The 22,855-nt window shown below is 36.6% G+C and overlaps 1 protein-coding gene and 1 pseudogene across 1 annotated transcript in view; one reads left to right on the top strand and one right to left on the bottom strand.

The window, feature by feature from the left end:
- Positions 1 to 22,855, bottom strand: part of PCCA (propionyl-CoA carboxylase subunit alpha) — a 353,425-nt gene that overhangs the window by 251,472 nt on the left and 79,098 nt on the right. Inside the window, exon 7 of the mRNA XM_019663655.1 lies at positions 4,859 to 4,990. Within this exon, the coding sequence (XP_019519200.1) occupies positions 4,859 to 4,990 (132 nt within the window). The remainder of the gene's footprint in view (positions 1 to 4,858; positions 4,991 to 22,855) is intronic.
- LOC109393925 (chloride intracellular channel protein 4 pseudogene) lies at positions 9,796 to 10,551 on the top strand (annotated as a pseudogene).

Consider the following 22,855-nt stretch of genomic DNA (forward strand, 5'->3'; position numbering starts at 1 on the left):
ATATAAGAATAAACTCAAAATGGGTTAACAACTTAAATGTAAGATGTGAAACCACAAAACTCCTAGAAGAAAACATAGGCAGTAAACTCTCTGATATTGGTCTTAGTGATAATTTTTCTGATATGTCGCCTCAGGCAAGGTTAACAAAAGAAAAAATAAACAAATAGGACTATATCAAACGAAAAGTTTTTGAATAGCAAAAGAAACCATGAATAAAACGGAAAGACAACCTACTGAATGGGAGAAGATATTCACCATTGATATATCCGATAAGGGGTTAATATCCAAAATTTATAAAGAACTCACACAATTTAACATCAAAATAACAAACAATCCAATTTAAAAATGGACAGAGGACCTGAATAGACATTTCTCCAAAAAGGACATACAGATGGCCAGTAGACATATGAAAAAATGCTCAACATCACTAATCACCAGAGATATGCAAATAAAAACCACAATGAGATATCACCTCACATCTGTTAGAACGTCTATCATCAACAAGACAAATAATAGCAAGTGTTGGAGAGGCTGTGGAGAAAAAGGAACCCTCATACACTGTTGGTGGGAATGCGATTGGTACAGCTGCTATGGAAGGCAGTATGGTGATTCCTCAAAAAATTAAAAATGTTTTAAATGGTAAATCATCTCCATATAACATTCTAAATACTCGAATGAGAAAAAAACAAAAGTTTTAAAGAGAAATGTAACAAATTGAAACTACATTAATTTACTCAAGTTAGCGATGAAAATTACTTGGGGTAAAAAAGTAGAATATAATATAGTAGCCAAAAAAAAAGAATTTAGTCTTAAAAATACCACAGGCTAATTTTTTTTAAACCCTATGGATTTAAAGAAAGATGGAATTATCCGTTAATTAGCACATACCTTCTTCCAATGCAAAAGTATTGCTAATGCAGTTGCTAAAACCACAAGGTATTCCAAAAATTTACACTATTTATTTGCATCAGCAAACCTCTATCTTCATACATATCCTCAAAAGTAATCTTTTACGTAACAAATCTAAACTACAAAATGTGAAAGTAGTGTAGTTCCAAATAAATGTGGAGTTAATACACAAGAAATCTAAATAACCAAATGTAAAAGAAAAAAAAAATACACACCTTACATCAGAAATAATTAAAAGCAAACTAGAAATAAAACTAGTATTAAAACTTAGAGGAACAATAAGGCATTCATTCTTTAAAAACATTTTTAAATGCTTATCTGAAAGCTATAACCTGCAGTTTCAATTGTGGCTAAATAAATTAATCCAGACAATAGGTGTTAAGAACTGTACACCATGGTTAAAGTCAACACAGATAATGAGAACTTATCATTATCTGAGATTGTAACAGGATCTTAAAAATCACCTAAGACATGCAAGGAGACAAAATTGAAAAGATAAGTGGATTTGTTTTCTTCTACTTTCTACTTTTCCCTATTTTTCAAATTAACAGAGGTTGCGAATTCAAATATAGATTGTCAAATGCAGCCTCCCTGACAAGACAACCAAATTAACCTGCTGAATGAGCCAAACCAAGCTTATCACCTATTGCAGTAAAGGACACCGCCACTTTGAGGCAGTCTTGGAGCTTCCACTGAAATCTTTCAAGACCTGCCAATACAGTTCAAGAGCCTATATTCAAAAACTGCAATGTTCCTCAGATGCCCACCTGAGCCCCCTACTCAGGGGCCTCCCCAGACACAGGATCAGAAAGTATCATACTGGGGATAGCTCCAATTTCCTTTGCAGAAACTTTAGGAATGGAGAAACTTTTGATTTTCTAATCAGAGTTGAAAACATTTATTATTGGAAGAAACCTTACTGATTACTAACAAAACTGTCCCTATTAGCAAAGAAATCAACATTTTTTTGCTCTAGGTCCATATGACAACGTTCCTATGGAAGAAGACAAGCATAAGACCTATAATTTCATCTTCAAGCTGGCTCCAGGAGCCAGTGAGGTCAGAAAGTTTCGTCAGACTGGTATCCAAATAGTACAAAATTTGCCTTGAAACCCATATCAAAACCTTGAGAACTATCCTCTGTCCTGACTTGTTTTGTCCATGGAGTCTGAATCTGGGAGAGATCTCCCCTCCAAATCTTAAACCCCCAAAGCACTGCACATTGTCAGGTCTGCAATTTGAGACAGCCAACCATTAGGGTGGGAGTCCAAGACAAGAAGTATACAAACAACATATTTCATATGCCATTACAAGACTCTTACGAGTTTGTCTCAGGCTAAGTCTGTGCTAGCTCTGAGTCAGACTTCTTCTCCTTAAATGTATTAAATCTAACTCATATTCATGTTTTTATCTTTCTAGATGACATGATTTCACCAAGGATGATTTAGAATTAATAGTAAACTCTATTGCAAGCTTTTGATATGAATGGTTCATTTCAGAGGCACCTTAGGGGGGGGGAAAGCAAAATCTCCAGCGCCTAGAGTTCTGCATTTTTTTATTAACATGAGGAAGCTTCCAAAAGAAATTCAGGTTCTAAAATTGTTTCCTTATCACAAGGAAGACAAAGTTCATCGGGAAGGGGAAAGGTGTAGGAAAAGCCAAATGAAAAATGTGAAAAACTTCTATCTCAAACCTTTATCCTGCTCATCCTTTCCCTCCATTCTATGTTCCTCCATTTCCCCCTACCCTGATCTCTCTTCCTCTGACCTGCTCCCCTTTTCTTCTAGCTGGCCAGAAACACTCAAAGCAACATTACCTTTTAACAGTAAGCCCCTGTTAGAACAGGGCAAACAACTATGATTGAATTAAAGCCTTGGTCTCATTCTGAACTAAGAAGCATTACCCAAGACTTTCCAAAGCCTATACAAGACAGACAGAAATTTATAGAGAAACTGAGATTATAATCTAGGTTCCCCAGATTTATACCAGTTGATTCTTATTGCTAGTAAGAATCCCAGACAGAAAATGATTAGGCCGGGCAAGTGGCTCAGTTGGTTAAGAGCTCGCTCAAGAGTGCAAGCTCTGAGCAACAGGGTCGCTGGTTCGATTCCCAGCCTGAGCTGAGCTGCCGCTGAGCTGCCAACAGGTGGCAGGATGGCTCAGCTAAAAAAAAAAAAACAAAAGAAAAACAAACAAGAAAATACTGGATTAAAGGGGAGAAGAGGAAGACCCTCAGAGTGACTTGAGACCCAATTACATAGGAAACCAGAGAGGTTTAGAAAAATGGTAAAAGATGGACAAGGTTCTTGGGAAGCTACCCTCAAAATCTTTTCTGTGAAAACAGGCTGTACTCTAATCCAATTGTGCTAGCAAAGAAAGGATAGGTCCATTGGGGACTTCAGAGCTGAGCTCTAGCACCTCTGGACAGCATTTAGGAGGACACCCTGAAGCAGTTGTGACCCCAGCTCTTTCCTCACTTTTTGTGAGCTGCCTTAAGCTCAGTTTTATTCTGGATTCTTAGTTTTCTTTTTAACTTCGTTCTTTAAATGTTCTAAGAAGGAATGTTCGAAACAAGCCAAAAAATACAAAAACAAAACTAGAACTGAGTAATGTATCAGAAGTGAATATTTCTAGAATAAAGAGGTGACCAAGAGACTCAAAATGTTTCCAAAACTAGGATTAAAAAATATATACTGGGTTTAGTGAGAGGAATAGGCTGCTGATAGCCTCTGCAAGAGAACTTTCCATGGGAATGAGAAAGAAGCCAGGCTTCAGTAGTTTAAAGATTAAGCAAAAAGTATAGAAATGAGAGAAAGTGAGGACAATTCTTTTAAGATGTGTGGCTGTGAAAGGAAAGAGAGAATTAAGATGGTAGCTGGGGAGTGACAAGAGGGCACTGTGCTCTCTGAAGAGGAGGAACACTTATTTCTTTCTGATAAACTAGAAACACCATGAAGTGAGGGATCATGGGTATCTCATTTATCACTTAGTCCAGGGGTCAGTTTATCTGTTGAGTAACTGAGCCTTTTAAACAGCAACAGTAATGGAAAGGATCCGAAAAACAAGGAGAGTTTTAAAATACAGAAGAGAAAAGATGAGCAGTGAAAACTGTAGCCCCTAAAAGCTATAAAGGGTATATCAGGAAGGTAAGAGGAAGAACTGGCTTCACAAAGGATGGCGAACACCTCTTCCTTGTAAGAAAAAAATGAATGAATACAGATTAAGGTAAATATGGACAAGAAGCTGGAAATGTTAACTAGGGGCCAAACGTTCTAACTATCCTGTTAATGCATTAAATGACCCTGCACGAAGAACTGCCCAGCTCAAAATGTAACAATAAGAAACTGAGGTGAAGAGTTCTTGCAGACTAACTCAAATCACAAGGTTAAAGTCGACATAGGGACTCTCACCTAATGAAAAAAATAACAGTTTTTCTGAGGGGAGTAGGGGGAAACAGGACACACATTCCAATTTCTGCATTTCTTCCTCAGAAGCCTTCAGCAAAAACTGCTTGCTGGTTAAGGAGTTGTGTGGGGGATATATAGGCATCCATAGCTATACCACTTTTCACCAGAAACATGTCTATATTTTATATTTTATGCATATGGACAGAAGCTCAATATAAAGATACACAGAGAACATCATAACGTTTCCAACATTAAATATATGCCAGCATTAAATAAAATCCAGAGATCTAACAGCACCTTTTTAACTCACCAAGTTTTTTCCTGTGAAAGTGTGAGCCAATACTGATCATTAAATACAACACATAAGTGGCTTCTTGCTTTTTTTAACTTGCGCCATTTAAAATAATACAGGTATGAACAACACTGATTTTTTTAAACCGACACACGTATGTTTTAAAAAGCAATAATTGCATTTTACCTTAAACTTTTGACAAAATATTTTACCTGAGGACAAGTACTATTAGAGTAAAATAGTTTCTCACCTTGACTACTCCATCGAAACCAGGAATTGTGTTAACCTTTGCATTCTTAGCTAATAATTTGCTTTCAATCTTGTCACCCATAGCTTGAATAGCATGTGTGTCAGGTCCAATGAAAGTGACATCTTCTGCTGCCTTTGGAGAAATACAGTAGAAATTTATAACAAAAACATTACAGTGCTTGGCGTCACAATTTTATAAAAAGAAAACCCCCACATACACTTACTAATTATTTACATGCAAAAACGACTTATAAGTAAGCATTTGAACCAATACATTAAAACATATAATACTATATTGCATACAGTGAGTATGAACAAAGATATATGAAACAAAGTTGGGTCAAAGAAAAATAAAAGTAATGAAAACTCCTGCTTGATACTAACAGTACTCTTTGGAAAGACAGCTTCTATGGTGTTATATTTATACACTGTAACCTGCCACCCAATCTAAATAGTAAATTCATTTTTTAAATTCCTTGTAAATCTTTGTATTCTCAATACTCTACAACACAGTGCCTAGTTCACCACAAATACCTATTTTTATTGAATACCAACTCTGTGTCAGGCCTTGATCTAAATGTAGGTGGTAACATGGGTATTAAAACCATAGGATATCAACTAATCCAAGGGAATATGAACAGATCACTGATGCCTCAGAGAAACAGATAAAATGAGGTTCGGGATGCTTATATCCTTGTGACTACAAGAAATTAGTCCAGAATACAGTGGGAGCTTACCAGATACAGTAATGATTTCAATAAAAACCACTCTATATAAATAACATTTAGTTCCCCAGCAATGGATCCACCTCTATATGTTTAAATTATAATCAACAAAACACTAATGAAGAAAATACTAATTAGGGACAACAAAATTCAATGTAGTTAGCATCACCGAAAGGCATGGTCTAGGGAAGTAAAGAAGGGGCTTGCTGAGGTAAAAGATGAGGTTATTACACGAAGAACTGAGGCTAAAAATGAAGGCAGGAAAAAACAGATTGTATGCTGGTCATCATCAGACTAAGGTACCAAAATGCTGATTCTCCCGTGACCTTCGGTAGGTATAAAGAATAAATTGGGTATTTTATGTCTCACATTCTTTCTACTGACCATTGCTGCCTGAAGGGTCTCTTGGGTTGGGAACAGAGTTTCCGTCTCCTGAGGAGAATATTATCCAGAAAAACTACTGTGGTGTGTTGCTCAGGTTGCTCTCTCGGCCATTATAGCCCAAGAGGATTAAACCTACCCAGAGGAGGAGACAGAAGTAGAATGAGGCATCAACAGAAGGAATATAAGAGGAGATAAATATTTGCAGAAGAGATGATGACTTCAACTCTGCACGTGCTGAGTCAAGTGCCCATGTTCAGGAGGCAGACAGAGCTGTCCAGAGGCTTTAGGTCTAGGCTGAGATATGGATTTTTAAAGGTATCAAATACCGGAGGTAATGAAAAGTTCTAGATGAAATCATTCAGATAAAATGTATAGAAAAGCCAATGCTTTTAAACTCAGGATGTAGTCTTTCCCTCCTGTCCAAAAGCAAGACAGAAGAATGGCACATTTTAAAATTCTGAGCTTAAAACATCCTTCTCTTTGTGGGGACAATGGGAATAATAACCACCTTGCAAGTCTGATGGAAGGACTGAATAAAATAATAATGTAAATCACTAAGCTGGATGCCACAAATGTTAGTTTTGTCCCCTATCCAAAGTCTGATAAAAAGAGAACACTACAATAATAAGACAGCTAGGTCCATAGGACCCCAAAATACATTATAAGAACCCAAATACCTACAATTACCAGTGTTACAAATGCCAGAATGCTAGATAAGAAACCTCTACAGCCATTACAGATGCTCATAAAATACTCCTCTATTAAATGTTTGTATGTCGTTTTAACAGAACCTCATTTTCTTTAAAAAAAAAAAATTTAAAACCCCCAAAATGTAAAATGCATGAAGAGTGGAGTTGTTCTGTAATAGGCAAAGTGGTGGTAGGCCTGCATCTATCTCCACACACACTGTCTCCAGCTGGATAAGCCAGTCATTTGGGACCATAGCAATACTCATATTCATTTCTCTTTATCCCAAACCTCCAAACCACCAAACACTAAGTAAAGTTAAGAGAAAATAGTCATGTTTTAACTATCAATTGTCTTTCTATATTCTCATTTTACTTGCTAAGATGGAGGAATTTTTACTATAAATGCTGTTTTAAATACCACTATGCCAGGCAGATGTAATTAAGTAATCAGAATACCTACACTGACAAAGAGTTAAAGAAATAACAAATGAGAACATCCAAAATGTTCATTATGATTATACATTATGATTATACAGTAAAACTTCTGATTAACAAGAGCCCAATGACCAAAAACCACTGATTAACCAGATTTTTCTCGAGTACTCTAACTGGAGGAAAATTACTCACCTCAAAATGCAAAATTACCAGAAAAAAAAGGCTCACATCAAGTATTTAGTGACTATTCTTTGTCCCATTTAACACAAAAGAAAAATAGCCAATGTGAGCCACGTAACTATTTGAATAGATGTTTCAATAAACTAACTTCCTTATATTTATATGTTTTGGTAGTACTCCTTCGGTTAGCCTTTAAATGTAATTAAAGCAAAATATTAAAACAGTACCCCTAGCTTCTGACTCCCATAATTATTTGACCAAAAAAGCAAGGATGAGGGCCGGCCGAGTAGCGCATTGGTTAAGAACTGGCTTGGAATGCCAGAGGGCCCCGGTTCGGATCCCACATATGAGGGCCAGTGACACTGCCCTCCACAGCTAAGATGCTGAACAACAGCTCAATCTGGAGCTGGGCTGCCGTGAGTCGCTGGCGACGGCATAGGCTGCAGTCCCTGTGGCATTGGTTTGCCATGGGCTACTGTGTGTAGCGAGCAGCCAGCGTGAGCGGCCAGCAGCTGCAGTGAGCGGCCGTCCAGAAGCTGGCGACTGATCTGCCTCGCCAGGGAAGAGCGCAATGATGGTGCCAACTTGGGCAGTGAAGCAACGTCCTCCACAACTAGACTGAAGAACAAAACGACAGCAACTTGTCTGTTCCCCTTCCCCCGATTCCCCAATAAAATCTTAAAAAAAAAAAAAAGCAAGGATGAGGCAGGGTAAGACAGTATGGAAATTGCAAAGTGAGGGAGCATGTTTCAAAAGTCCTGAGTTCTTGACCAAATTCATTTGTGTGATTTAGAACTTAAAGATAGAATTTATCTACTACTAACCTTTTAATACTCTCCTGAAACCCTGGATTTTTTTTCATCCATCTAATTATCCATTTCCCTTACGTATCCATTTCCCTTCAGTATCAGTAAGTCTTTTTGATGTGCCATAGCATGTCAAAATTTACTTCTAAAAATATGCCTTTTAAAAGTCCTTGTAAATTTACCATGAATGATAAATACAATACCTGAAAGCAGATAAATGTCTTAGGGTCATGAAAAAAGTGTGCATTTTTCATCATCATTGGAAAACTATTTAATAGTGATACACAGGATAGGAATTATGAAAAGCTTAAATCACTGCTCTAAGATTCCTTTCATTTTCTAAACCCTGTGATTTTTATGGTTCTGGTCAAACTTTGATAGAATGGAAAAAAAGGTTAGGTTTAAGCAATTTGTTAAGGAAATAATGAGATGTAATTTACAATAGGCTTTATATTACAAATGAAGGACAGAAATAATTGCCATCTGTAAAAATTACTAAGTCACTGTACTATGAATTCAGATTTTTTTTCTTTTAAGTATACACTTTAGGCTCACCAAGAATTACTACTTGATTAACTGTAAAACCAGGGTCAAACAGGAGACACAGCCACAGAAAACGTGCCAAACTGCTCAAAGGACCCAGATTCTGGACTTCAACGTATTACCTACCAATACAAAAAAGGGTTTCTGGAAGAAAAGGCCACTTCCAGGATTGGTGCAGCACATGAGATAAAAAACTGAGTCAGTGAGAAACCTTTCAAAATAGTTATCTCAAAAGTACACAGTAGCAGACAGAAAGGGCTACCCACTGAATATGGTCATAACAATATAAGCATCAAAAAGAATAATAGATTACAAGGTTAATTCATCTTTTCAAGACCTCAGAATAAATCTTTTCCTGCTTTCTCTATTCAAGTATTTGAAATTCTTAGACATGTATCACTGATTTTAAAAAATATATACCTCTTTTAAAAGCAACATAGAGGAAAACTAATTTCACACATAAAACTAAACAAAAGTATCAAGGTAAATCCCATACAATGTTTTCATAAGATAAATACATACATATATACATACATACATACATACATACATACACACTAGAATAACATCCATGGAGGGATGGAAAGAGCACAAGAGAAAAACATGCCAACACAACAGATCAAAACTGTTACCTGTTTCAAAACAAGCTGAAAGACACTTTAAAGTGATAGAAAACATGAAATAACATAAATCAGAATTAGAAATGAGATGACAGATCTCAGGATAGAATTTTAAATGAAAAATAAAATACTTTCAGAAATGAAGACTAAACCAGAGGGGAACATACAAATGAATACAGGAAACGGATAACGCATTAACAAGATAGAAAATGAAAGGGAAATAATTTTTTAAATTTAAATATCAAAAAGTGAAGACATTTTTAAAAGATCCAAGAGAAAATGACAACCACTAAAAATAAACAAAGACCATCCAACATATGGATAAGAGGAGTCTTTGAAGAAAACTAAAGCAGAGAAAAAGAACCCTAAAAACCATAGTTCAAAAAACGTCCCGGTCGCACACAAGGCGTGGGGTGGGGCTGAAGGGCCGAGGCGATCGGGACACAGGGACCCAGCCAGGGAGGCGCAGCGCGGCTGGAACCTACCCCAAAGCAGCCCCAGAGCAGAAACAGCACTGTTACCCCGCTCCAGTCCACGGAGCCCAGCGGAGCCGGCCATGGTGTTGTCGTTGCCACCCAACAGGATGACAGAAGAGGACAAAGAGTCCAGAGCCCATCTTCGAGCTCTTCGTCAAGGCTGACAGTGATGGCGAAGACACAGGAAACCGCCCTTTTTCCCAGAGGCTCTTTCTGATTCTTTGGCTGAAGGAGCTGTGTTTAGTGTCACAACTGTTAACCCGAAAAGGAAGCCTATAGACCTGCAGGACTTGGCTCCTGGAACCCAATCATCATTTATAATTTTCAACAATGAAGTCAAAACGGATGTAAATCAGACGGAAGAATTTCTTGAAGAAGTCATATGCCCTCCCAAGTACTTAATCCTTTCACCAAAACACCCAGAATCAAATACTGCTGGAGTGGACATCTATGCCAAATTCTCTGCCTATATTAAGAATCCACAGCCAGACACTAATGAAGCTTTGGAAAGGGGTCTCTTGAAAACACTGCAGAAACTGGATGAATATCTGAAATCTCCCTTCCCTAATGAAATTGATAAGAATAATATAGAGGACATTAAGTTTTCCACACGTAAATTTCTGCATGGCAATGAAATGACATTGGTTGCCTGCTGCCCAAAGTGCACATTGTCAAGGTGGTGGCCAAAAAATATCACAACTCTGATATTCCAAAAGAATGACTGGCATTTGGAGATACTTAACTAATTGTAGGGACAAGTTCACTAATACACCTGTTCCAGTGATAAGGAGGTTGAAATAGCATATAGTGATACAGCCAAAAGACCTACCAAGTAAAATAGCACTTACGAGAAAGATGTCTTCACATCTTTCCCTAAAACTATGATTTTCCTATTTTAGTTGATTTAGCTATAGCAGTACAATGATTAGTAAAGTAAAAATGAATACAGAAATTAACCTAAGGAATGGAGGGTGGGTTTGTCAAAATATCAAGTAGAATTTTGTTTCTAAAGAATATTTAATGTGGGTAACCTATTATCCATCCTATATTAAAAACAAGATAAAACACACAGATTACCATCCTTCCCATTCCGCATCCATTTACTCTTAGACTTTGAGTAGAGGATGTGTCACTCCCGTTTACCTAAAGTATAGCTGTTATGGGGAGTACGTATTTACTGCAGTTTTGCCTAATCTCAATCATTGCATTTCCATCAACTAAATTTTTCTACAGCTACACTGAGCAATAGCACTCTGAATATTTGTTTGTTTTTCAAATTAAACTCCTACACCGGTAATTATTCATGCTCTAACAAGGGAGGATGAACTTGGTGAAAATAAAAGTTTGCAGTGTATTTATTCTTTTTTTTTTTTAATGAACTTTCTAGTACTACTCCAAAGACAGGGTTGTGACTCTCACACGTTTGGTGAATTTTTATACCTAACTTCTTTAAGAAGTGCTAATTCTCCAAGGTAATTTTTGGAAATTTTAAGTATATTGCTTTTAAATAGCGATGTTCCCCTACCGCCCTTTGATATGCTAACATTTAGTAAAAACTGGCTTTATGGAAGCAGCCTGATTTTTATAAGTATACTTTGTTTTTTTAACCTATCAATAATTAGCTTATAGAAAGATAAGGAAAGCTCCATATTGTATCCATTTGGCTTAGGGAGATGTTTGTTTGTTTGTTTGTTTGCTGTACCTGTCTTAGAACTCCTTATTGTTGATCAAAAGATTGGGCACCAACCTTTTTGTAATTAAATATTGAACGATGGTTTGTCTGGTTCCAGGAAGAAGCACTATCAGGTTATCTATTGAGAAATTCTACAGCAGTAGCTTCAGTGGATAAAAATGTCACATCTGCACCAGTACACTGACAACCATCATCACTTTTCACTTATTTTTAAAATAGTGGTAACTTGGCATTCAGGTGATAGTGAACCTTGCCTCAAAGCTTAAAGTATGAAAAAGATTCAAAAGAAGGGGTGTCTGTTCTTTCAAGTGAATGGTGGACTAAGTGGAAGGCTAATGAGGAAAGAGAAGCACTCATTAAAACAGTGATGAAAAATACATTCTGCAACTCAACTGTGAAGTAGTTTCACCTTGGATATTTATACTTTGTTGTTGTTTGCTGCTGCTGCTTTTTTTAATTTATCCCACGATTACACTTGGCTGTCTTGATGTCCAAGGAAGGCAGGTCTATTTGTTATGATTTTGATGAAGGCAGAATTATTTTTCTGTGTAGAAAGATCTTATTTATCACTGAAGTTAGTCGAATGTAATTGAGACTGGCAAACGGACAAAAGCTAGGAAAAGGATGGTCTAGAACATGCTTTACCCATCTTTTATGTGTGGAAAGATCATACCTTAAAATCTTAGGAGATTTGGGATATAGAAGTTTTCATGGCAACTCATGCAGTGTATGGTTTGACATAATGGAAATCATCCGATATTATTTCTGCAACTACGGAATCATTCCCCCACCCCTTCATTTAAACCAACAAGGAGATGCTGAACAGAAGCTCGCGCTGTTTCCCAAGGGATTCTGAAAAATTTGGGAGTTCCACAGTTAGAAAGCTCTGTACTATTTCAGTTGATATGACTTCCTTTTTAAAAAAAAGAAAAAAGTAAATGCAGATTTTCTATACAGTTCTCTAATCTTCTTTACCTAAAATTGTTGACTAGTGATAAAATTCATATGAGATTTTATTTCTTGGTAACTTTGGCATACATGATTTATCATTAAACCCGAGCAATCTGTATACAATTAAAGGATTTCTGACTTTTATTCTTACCCTAAGTTGATCAACTCTAGAATTTAGGTATTTATACTTCTTGAGTTTTAATCTCTCCAGCGTTACACGTAGATAGCTTTTATTTTGTGCATTTAAAATATCCATTTAGAAAATATCTACAAAGTAAAAATTATAAGAAATTCAAATGTATATTTTTCATGAACATTTTGATACACATTTCATCAAGTTTATTGATTAACCAATTTCTCCCACTGGTTATAATAGTACTTGATTCAAAGAGAAGGAAACATTCATTATTGATAGACTATGTGGACTTTTTGTATTCCATTCTTTACAAATTATTAAGAATGGGGCTGTCAAAATTTATATATATATTTATTTTTAGCTGAGCCATCCTGCCACATGGGCCAGTGAAGCGACGTCCTCCACAACTAGACTGAAGAACAAAAGAACAGCAGCTTGTCTATTCCCCTTCCCCAAATCCCCAATGCTGTTCCCCTCCCCCAATTCCGCAATAAAATCTTTTAAAAAAGAGAGATGGTATGGCCTCCAAAGCCAAAAATATTTGCCCAGTGGCCCTTTACAGAAAGGGTTTGTCCACTCCTGTACTAGAGAATGAGCTTCAGGAAACCAAAATGACTAAAGAGAGAGCAACATAAAGGGCCTCTGGTTACTTGTAGAGCTAAAGCTTAAATGAAGGCTAAGGAGAGAGTACAGTATATTAATGGCTATATTTTCTGACAATACATAGTACAACTATTTTAAAAGTAGGGAAGAATAGGAAAATGATGTGTAAAACTTTTTTAATGTTTTCAGTAATAATGTTTGTATTAATATAGTTATTGTAAGATTGCTGCGTGTGTACCACTGACAAGTAATTATAAGGTATTCTAATTTTTAGCATTTCCTCTGTCCCTGAGTCAGAATTCTAAATATGAAAAATGAAGATAAAGAGGTGACAAAGAAGAGGTTAAGTACAAGTTCTGCAATCCTGAGTTTTAACTGAAAGTACTACTATGAACACAGGAGTTATTTTTATCTCACATAAAATATAGACTATATCTAATCATTCTTTTATATTTTGTTATCTATACTACATATTAGTAAAATGTTACATATTTTATTAATACAGTATGTTTATTATATAATATCTATAGTACATATTAAATTTTGTATTATATATGTCTTATTTGGCGTTAGCATTATATCTAAATACACATGAATTGAATATATCACTGTTATATATTACATTAATATAACATAGTTAATACAACACGTTATATGTAATAAACATGTAACATAAAACCCGTTAAAAACCTGTTAATACACATATTTTATTTCCTAGCCCCATAAACTGAAAAGACCTAGAAACAATGACTATCAGTAACAATGACCATGCCTGGCACCCTGACTATGGTTTCTAAATACCATTAAAAGAAACCAATGTATCTTGAAAAGATGGCTGATTCAAGACCTGGAGCAGGAAACATAAAACATGAGCCTAAAGTATCTTGTCAGACCAGAGAGCAAGAAAGCTATAAAAGATTATGAGGGTCAAGACAAAAAGACCACGAATGAACTTAGATCCCACTGGACGAAGAGGGACAACTTGAGCTTCACTAATAATTCCAACAGATTTAAATTGACAATATTGGTTTGAATTAATGATTTCATAATGATACTTTTAAAAAGAACTGGTTAACTTTGAAGGATAAAGAACTAATTATTACCTCAAAAACAAAGGTAAAGAATTATGCATTTATCTTGCTCTTTCTATATGAATTATACCACTAGGTAACTAATCAATAAATGCGGGTAAGGGTCTCTTTATAAATATATTCTAATTAGTGAATGAAAAAGTTTTCAGAATTAAACTCTCACCATTTTGCAATCCAATGAAGTACGAGATATAAGCAGTAAGCTTTGATCTTACAAAGCACTAACACGTGCCTCCTACATACAGTCTTGGCCGAAGGGATCAAAATGTGAGTTTGATCCCATCTCTGAATCCGGGTACCAGATTGTAGGAAATGCCAAGAATGGAGGAAAACACTGAACTGCACCACGATTATGCAATTAGCTAAGTCAAGACTGAGAGAACCTCTTTATGTCAAATAGCCCAAAGTTCTTCAACAGATAAATTGTAAGGAAATCGAAGGTATGCAAGGAGAATCTGTGGATTAAGAGAAATTTAGAAGACATACTCATATTCAAGTTGAAAATAAATGGGCAAGGCAAATCATAGGGTCTAGGGATACACATTAGGACAATAAAATTATTTTAAAATGCAAGGAAATGATTACTATAAAAGTCAAAATATTCGGTAAGTATAGGGAGAGACTGGAGGTCAGGGTTGAGATGGGTCACATGGACATGGCAAATGTCTAATGTCTGGACCTATGTAATGATTACAAGATTATTCACGCTAAGCAAGCCACACATTTGTTTTGTGTAGTTTCTCTGTATCTGACTCTTATCTTACAATAAGAATTTTGAAAACAATTTCAGAGTAGCCACCAGCTTATAGGAGTGAAACCAACTCCTGGGCCGTGGCAGCCACAGCCAGTGAGGTGTTGCTCAAACCAGTTTGCTAACCTCTTCAAGGGCTTTTTTGGCTTAAAGAAAAAGGTTCATTCTCATGTTTGTCTGGCATGCTTCAGTAGACCATTATTTTGCACCAAGTAAAGCATGGTGAAATGGTAACAACTACTAGCATGATAGGTTAAAGTGCAAACTATGAAGAACAAAAACATCGGCTTCACTGACTTGAACGTGGACGGAAAGGATAGGACTCAGCTCTGCAACATCGCTACTCCCAAATCACTCAAAGTTTGCTCTTTGTATGAGGTCCAAGAAGAGCTCATGAGGATGGTGGCAGAGGGTTGATCAGGGATTCCCGTCTTACTAATGTTTGCAAAGAAAAAGTCTTCCCATGAGTGCTGCTGAAATCACGTGAGCTGAGACTATGTTCTCTGAGCAATGAAACCAGCCCATCAGGCCACCTGTACCAGCGGTGGAGGAGGGCTGTGTAAAGGACTGGATTGCTGCCCAATCCACGATGAAACCAGAAATCGGTGTAGAAAACTCATGCTCCTCCCATGTAACTCCTCGTCCTCGCACTACCTCCACTTTATCTCACCTTTGACAAGCTGTGCTCACTGTGTACTGAGTGCCAGAAGCTGTATTTCATTATGCTTTAGGTCACAGTGTGTGACACTGCACTGGAAATGTGGCAGACCCAACCTGAAAACAGGTTTTCTTTTTATTATTATTATATTAGTTTCAGGTGTACAAAACAACATAATGATTAGACAGTTACACTGCTCACAAAGTGATAATCCCCCCCAAGTCTACTACCTCTCTGACATCATATATAGATGTTACAATACCATTGCCTATATTCCATATGCTATATTTTACATCCCGTGACCATATATATATATATATATATATATATATATATATATATATGAAAATAGATTTCTTATTTAATACAGTTTTGTTTCCAATGAGGCCACTTCTGGTATTCTACACATTACACAGTTTTTTGGTTTTGAGGTTTTGTGGGGTTTTTTGGTTTTTTGGTTTTTTTCCGTAAGTTAAAAACAAAGAAACAGCTCAGTTTCATACCAGGAAGGAATTTTAAGCAAGTTGGCACTTGGGCTCCAAAGACTTAATTGCGTAAAAAAGGCAAGTCTCCTCCTCCCAGCTTTCTGAAGCACATGTTGAAACCTACTCTGGTGGTTAGATTTAACCTGCACTCAGTATACTTCTTAAATAATCATTTAAAATAAAATGAGGACATTTGAACATACATATGGGAGAAACACTCCTATGTAGTTTTTGTGCTAATGAGTGAACACCAGTCGGCTGGGTCTTTACCCGGCTTGAGTACAAGGTATCGGTGAGCCCTCCCACCGCTACTATTCAGCATTGTACTGGAGCCCCAGGCTGTTCGCTGTGCCCATGCAATGAAGACTGGAATACGGAATCCTAACTCACTTCCCCCAACACCGACTGTGGGGCATCAATAAAGGGAGGTACAGAACAACCTGAGAAGAGAGGGTACTATCAGCCTCCTAACCTCCACATTTATAGGAGTCATTTAAGTGCTAACTAGCTCATTGTAAATTAAAAACCCAATTTATGTGACTCATTAGGATAAGAACATTAAGAAACTTGACTGTTATGAGGGATGAGTAGTAGGGGGGGACAAAGGTTCTATTTTTAAAGTATAAATATAAACTTATACACCAACACAGTTTTTTAATTTGTTTGGTATGCTAATTGCAGGATCAACTGAAATCTAATGACATACTTACAAACTATATTTAACTTAGGGTACACTGTATATACTGTGACTTAGTTTAACCAAAGGAATCTGTCTTTCTCTTTCAATATTACCAGTATCTGGATTTCATTCAGTCTAATGTATATTTTGTATTCAGTGTCTACTTGGCACAATGCACTCAAGTAATATTATTACTTCCAGATGATAGCCATGTACAATATTTAGTTAGGGAAATAGAGTAGCGGTAACTTTCCCTGCTGTAACAATTGGCAGAAGTCAGGTTTTCTAGTTAAGGAATATAGTTAAATATAAAACCCTGTTTTTCACGCATAGGAAATGAACATTACAGCAACAGAACACTTTCTATTTCTAATATTTAGCAGTGGAATGACTTCCATTTCCATTTTTCAGCTATTAAGTCAGAAAATGATTAAATTTCTTTTATTAAATATTTTGGGATTGTGAGATATTTAAGGCAAAGAAAATATTTCGGGTACATATTACATTTATTATAATAAAATATTTAAATACTCTGGGCAAACTTTTCAAGCTTATCGGGGAAATTTTTATTTTTCAAAATTCTAGTTATTATATCCTATACTAAGTTTGCAAATTGTTCTTTCTACTTTAGAAGACTAAGGTTTGTTAGTGTTTGCTGTTTCCCTTGTGCATACCTGATTCCTTTTTATTTCCCTGTAATCAACACTGACACCTATTTCCAGATATAGTTCAATTTCTAATTGATTGTAAAGAAGAAAGTGGCTGGGCGGTTAAGCTTCAACATTCCCTATGCAGATCAGGATACTAAAAAGAGATAAGTTAACATAAACCTGAGTGGGCTGTTAACCTTTTTCTTCTCTAGGAAATGTAGATGCAATAACATTTCCAGTTGAAAGACTCATTCTAAGTTCCTAATGGCTTAAGAATGCAAATGAAGTATTCTGTCTTTTCTGTGCCCGGAGGTGTTATGTGAAAAAAACAGAAAGAGGTTCCTATGATTAGTTCCACAGATTTCCTTTATCATGTAAATCTTAAGACTGGTTGCATTGGCAAGAATAAAAGAAAAGCAATACAGAAGATAACTAGAGAAAATGAATGAAATAACTTCTTTGGCAGTAACACTGAAAAAATTTGAGTTAACTAAAAAGTCAGCCTTTGGGATGAATTTTAGCCCCTCTTTTTAAAAGAAATTCTAGTCTTAATATTAGAACATTTTTAAAAATACGTTAGCAAAATATTGATAATCAGTTCAACAACAGTAAAATTTCTTGACATTGTTAAATTTATCACTCAGCTACCTGGCATTTTCAAGAAGTTTACTTTTGCTTTATATTATAATAGTAATAATGCTTTAATTAAAGATGCAGGTACACACGTTTTAAAGTTTTTTGGTGTTTTTTTTTTTAGATGTATCTTTAAAGAGGATGAGGTAAGAAGCTTCACTTTAAATTTGGTATGTATTGCTAAAATTCTCCTTATGTAAACTAGTCACAGAAATTATTTAATGATGAAGTTGTAGTTTCCTTCTTTTGTTTCACATAAAATACTTTTATATCCCTACAATTTTGGATATTAAAAATACGTTGCTTTCATTTCTCCCTGATCCAATTATTTTTATTGTTTCATGAATACTGAAATTAATTGGCACTTCTGGATTGAAAGCTAATATTTTTCAAGTTCAATTTTGGAATATACCTTAAAACAACTATGAAATTAGATGAGCAATTTTACAGTGTGAGTAAAAAAATTTAAGATTTAATAATACTTCAATTAGCATGAGGGGATATTAATGTAGATGCCTCATGACTCACCTTCCTGTTCATTCTTCACAGTCCATTAACATTTACTACTAGTGGCGAATGAGAATAGTAAGCTGGTAAACTGGTGAAAGACTACAGATCTTTTGTTTAGTCCAAATATTAGACATTAATTTTAAAACTTTTTAAATTGGTCTGGGATATTATCTGAATTATGTTTTTTTTTCTATTTCCTTTGAAAATATTTATGAATTTCTTTTAAAATTTACTACAAGTAGAAGGCCTTCCACACTCCTCGCTTAATTTACTGCTTTCTGGAACACATCAAGTTTTCGATACCACCATTGGATGGAAATAAGAGGCATATGGTTTGAATAAAGCATGCTCTACCTATAGTTGGGATATTCTTTTTTGTTAGCACATTTAATTGCTGCGCTCTAGTATAGCCTACATTATAAAGGTTATTTCAAATACTGAATGGAATGCTAAAAAAGCAGAGATCATGGTTTCCAATTAATTGCCTTGAGCAACTGAGTAATTCCTCACACTACTCAGCATGAGTTTAACCTGCCAACCTGCCACTTTCACCCTTATTTTGGTTATTAACAAGGATGCAATGAATTGAGTAACAAGATGTAGTAGAATGACCCAAATAGAGATTAATTTATCTCTAAGTGGGACACATATTTTTAAAGTTTGAAGGGAGTAAAAGAACAAGGAATGCAATAATACTAACAATAACAATATTTATTTATTTACTTGCTTATTAGCACTGTTTATAAGGCACTGTATTAGAGCTTACTTTATCCTAAAAATCATTTATAGATAAGCATTCAGTCATCAGATTCTAGTTTTCTTACACAGCTAGAAAGTCTTCAGTTTATACAGAAATACACAGTAATTATCTTACATTGTATAACACTGGACAGTTTTAAAAGACTTTTTAATATCATTTTCTCCTCAAAAAAAAAAAGAGCTAAAAAACAGCAGGACATAAGTAATCATCTCTACTTACACGTCAGTAAAATGAGGATCTGAGAGATAAAATCAATCGCCCACGGTCACGAAACAGTAGAGTGACAGAAACAAGAGTAAGACCCAAACCAGTATTTTTATCTGCGACTCTGCTGCCTTCCCATGTACGCTGACGTGCTTGCGAACAGGTTCGGGTGGCCAGTCAAAGAACGTGTGCTGACTACTGGGAAGGGGTCATACTCCAGGTTTGCAGGGCACAGTCCCAGGACACACCTATCACCCCAGCAACCCACCTGACTAGTGAGTGCCCCTTTCCACTCTCAGAAGCATGCTGGTTTGGACAGACCTGGTTTCTACACACAAGGAGTTCACAGTCCAGTAGAACAAACAATACATACCAGACAATAAAAACAATACAAGGTAGAGAGTAGTAAATGCACTGAAAGGGGTGAAAAATCACGCTTACTGTGAACAGAGTCCAATGGGGGAATCAAGACGGCTTCATAAAAAGGGCAGCAGTTGAGGGGGAAAAAGACAACTAGGATTTGGAAAAGTAACATGGGAAAACACACATTTAAGTACACAGGAGAACACTCTCACTGGTCTGTAGAAGGCTCTGTGCTCATCAGAGAATGAGGAGGCTACACACAACCAGTGATCATTCAAAAGTGTCTCCTCTCATTCTCTTAAGCCCTACAACAACCACATCTCAATTATACTTCTTCAGTATCCTACTTAACACTTAAAGTCATGCATTCACTCTACAAATGCCTGCTGAGTACCCAGTCAGGGTCAGGCACTGTCCTATGTCTAGGGATATGATGGACAAGATAGCGGTGCACTGTCTTCATTGACAAACCAACCAGAAAGACACGTAACAACAAGCAATTGGAATCACAGTAACGCATGGGTACTGTGACAGAGCAAGTATTGAGTACTTTCGAAAACTAACAATTATAATTGGAATAAAGCATATATGAATGGAAAGTTTGTTAGCCAACTAACATAAGTTTATTAGAATGATACCTCTATACATGACGTGTCAATATTTCAATCATCACCTCCACAAATAAGACAAAGGGATTCTCCAGATAAAAATTCCCTCCCCTTTGCATCAGAGAATTTTTCTCTTCAGTTCCCAGTAAATACTGCTATGATTTTCACATGCTCACTTCTCTTTCTGTCTCTCTCAGAGAGTCCAACCAGGGTCTTCCTAGCCTTCTAGATAAATGAGACTTGAGAATGCAGTCTTTTCCCTTCATTGAAGTCAAGCCTTGTAACTGATGAGAGACACAACTGACATCGTATATAATAGACTAAGTTTCATTTCTATCAACTACCAGTAAGCATAAACATTAATCTCAGCAAAATAATATTCTGAAAATGTTTTATTAGCCTGTATGACTTCTTTCAAATGTATGTTATTACCACCATTACATATACCTTTTGAAGTTTTGAAGTTATAACTGATATAACCTATACCTTCATTACCTCCCATGCCACTTGAATCATACAAAACAACTGACAGGCAGGGTTTTTAATTATATGCTTGGATAAAAGAAAGGCAGTAATTAGAAGTATAGTGTAATGGTTAACCGCAGGGACCGGGGAGCCTGCCTGAATGAACTCCAATTCTACCATAAACTACGTGGTTGGCCTTGGACAAGTTACTTAACAACTCTATGCCTCAGTTTCTGTTTCTGTGAGGATTAAATAAATTAATATACGTAAAGCACCTAGGACAGAGGGCACCCATAGTAAACGGCTACGTAGGTGTGAAGGAATTTATAAGTCACAGTTACACTGCCCTCCCGGCTTCCCACATGCAGCTGTTGAACGCATCCAGGAGCCTTGTTCCTGAGATGGTAATGCTGCTGTTGGCCCCGTTTGCCACAACTAAATCAGATTCTTCCTGAAGAGGCTAAACTGACCTCTTCCCCACACCTTCCCTCCCTTCCTCTCAATTGCTCCTTCCCCTCGGTCTGAAACCCCGCCTGCTTGCACACTTGCTTGCCCTTCCATCACATGGCTAAACTAGAGGCAAGAACACTTCCAAAAAGCGGCAAGACACTGTTCTCAAGGTGGAAAAGATGTTGCACAGACAAAATTTTAAATGTCCATCACGATGCAGCTGGCCCTCCATACCCGCAGGTTTTAATCTATGGATTCAACCAACCTTGGATCAAAAATATTTGAAATAAAAGCCCATAAAGTTCCAAAAAGCAAAACTTGAATTTACCGCATACTGAGCGCTATATGAATCCACACGAATTAAGTGATGTGCAGGCATACCCTGCTGTAGGCTATATGCAAATATAGGCTATATGCAAATACTGCACCATTTTATATAAGGGACTTCAGCTTCCTCAGATTTTGGTGCTGGAGCCGGTCATCCTGGAACCAATCCCCCATGGATACTGAGGGATGACTGTTAGCAAGCAGCCCAGTATCCTCTGATAACAGATAAGCACAGATAGCGTTAGAAGACAGACAGAAATGAAGTTATTGTGAATGCCAGCTTGAGGAACACAGGCTCTACAGACAACAGGGAGCCACTGAAAAATTCTGAAATACTTCAGGAAGATCAGTCTAGCAGTAGTGAGATGGCCCCAAGGAGGAAAGACTGAGAAGGAGATCAGTGGTCCGGGTGAAAAAGAGTAAGTGAGGAACTAATGTCAGCAGTGGGAATTTAGTAGAGAGCAGTGGTGAGAAAAGCTGCAGTAATACTAATGATAGACATACTAATGGATTTAGGGAGAATGACTAAATTAGGAAGTGCAAGGGAAGGCTGCAAAGATACCTGTAAGGTTCATGGACCAGAAAACTTCATTGAAACAGGGAACCAAAAAGCAGATTTGATTACAAGGATAAGTTTCATTTTGCACATAAGTGACTTGTTAGCAGGACGGCCAGAATGAGACTTCTATGTGAGACATTCTTACATGGACCTGAAAATGTCTTCAGCAAAGCAGACACCAAACCAATAATAAATACAATTTCTTGTGATAAACTACTCTGCTCTTGAAACCTTAAAAAGCCTTCATCAAATTTACCAGGATAACCACTACTGTCATGTGTTGCATAGTGTTTCTGACAGATTTTACATAGTTTACTCATGTATATTATTACCTTAAATGTACACTTCCAAAACAAAACAAAAAAAGAGGTGTTTTGGAGTACTACTGCTCATGCTACAACTCTGTGGTTTAGAACCATTTTTTTTTAAGGTTTTTTTATTGGGGAACTGGGGGGATGGGAACAGTGCTGGGGGATTGGGGAAGGGGAACAGACAAGTTGCTGTCGTTTTGTTCTTCAATCTAGTTGTGGAGGACGTTGCTTCACTTGCCCAAGTTGGCACCAT

The sequence above is a fragment of the Hipposideros armiger genome, unplaced genomic scaffold, assembly GCF_001890085.2.
Source record: "Hipposideros armiger isolate ML-2016 unplaced genomic scaffold, ASM189008v1 scaffold_397, whole genome shotgun sequence".
Classification (NCBI taxonomy): domain Eukaryota; kingdom Metazoa; phylum Chordata; class Mammalia; order Chiroptera; family Hipposideridae; genus Hipposideros; species Hipposideros armiger.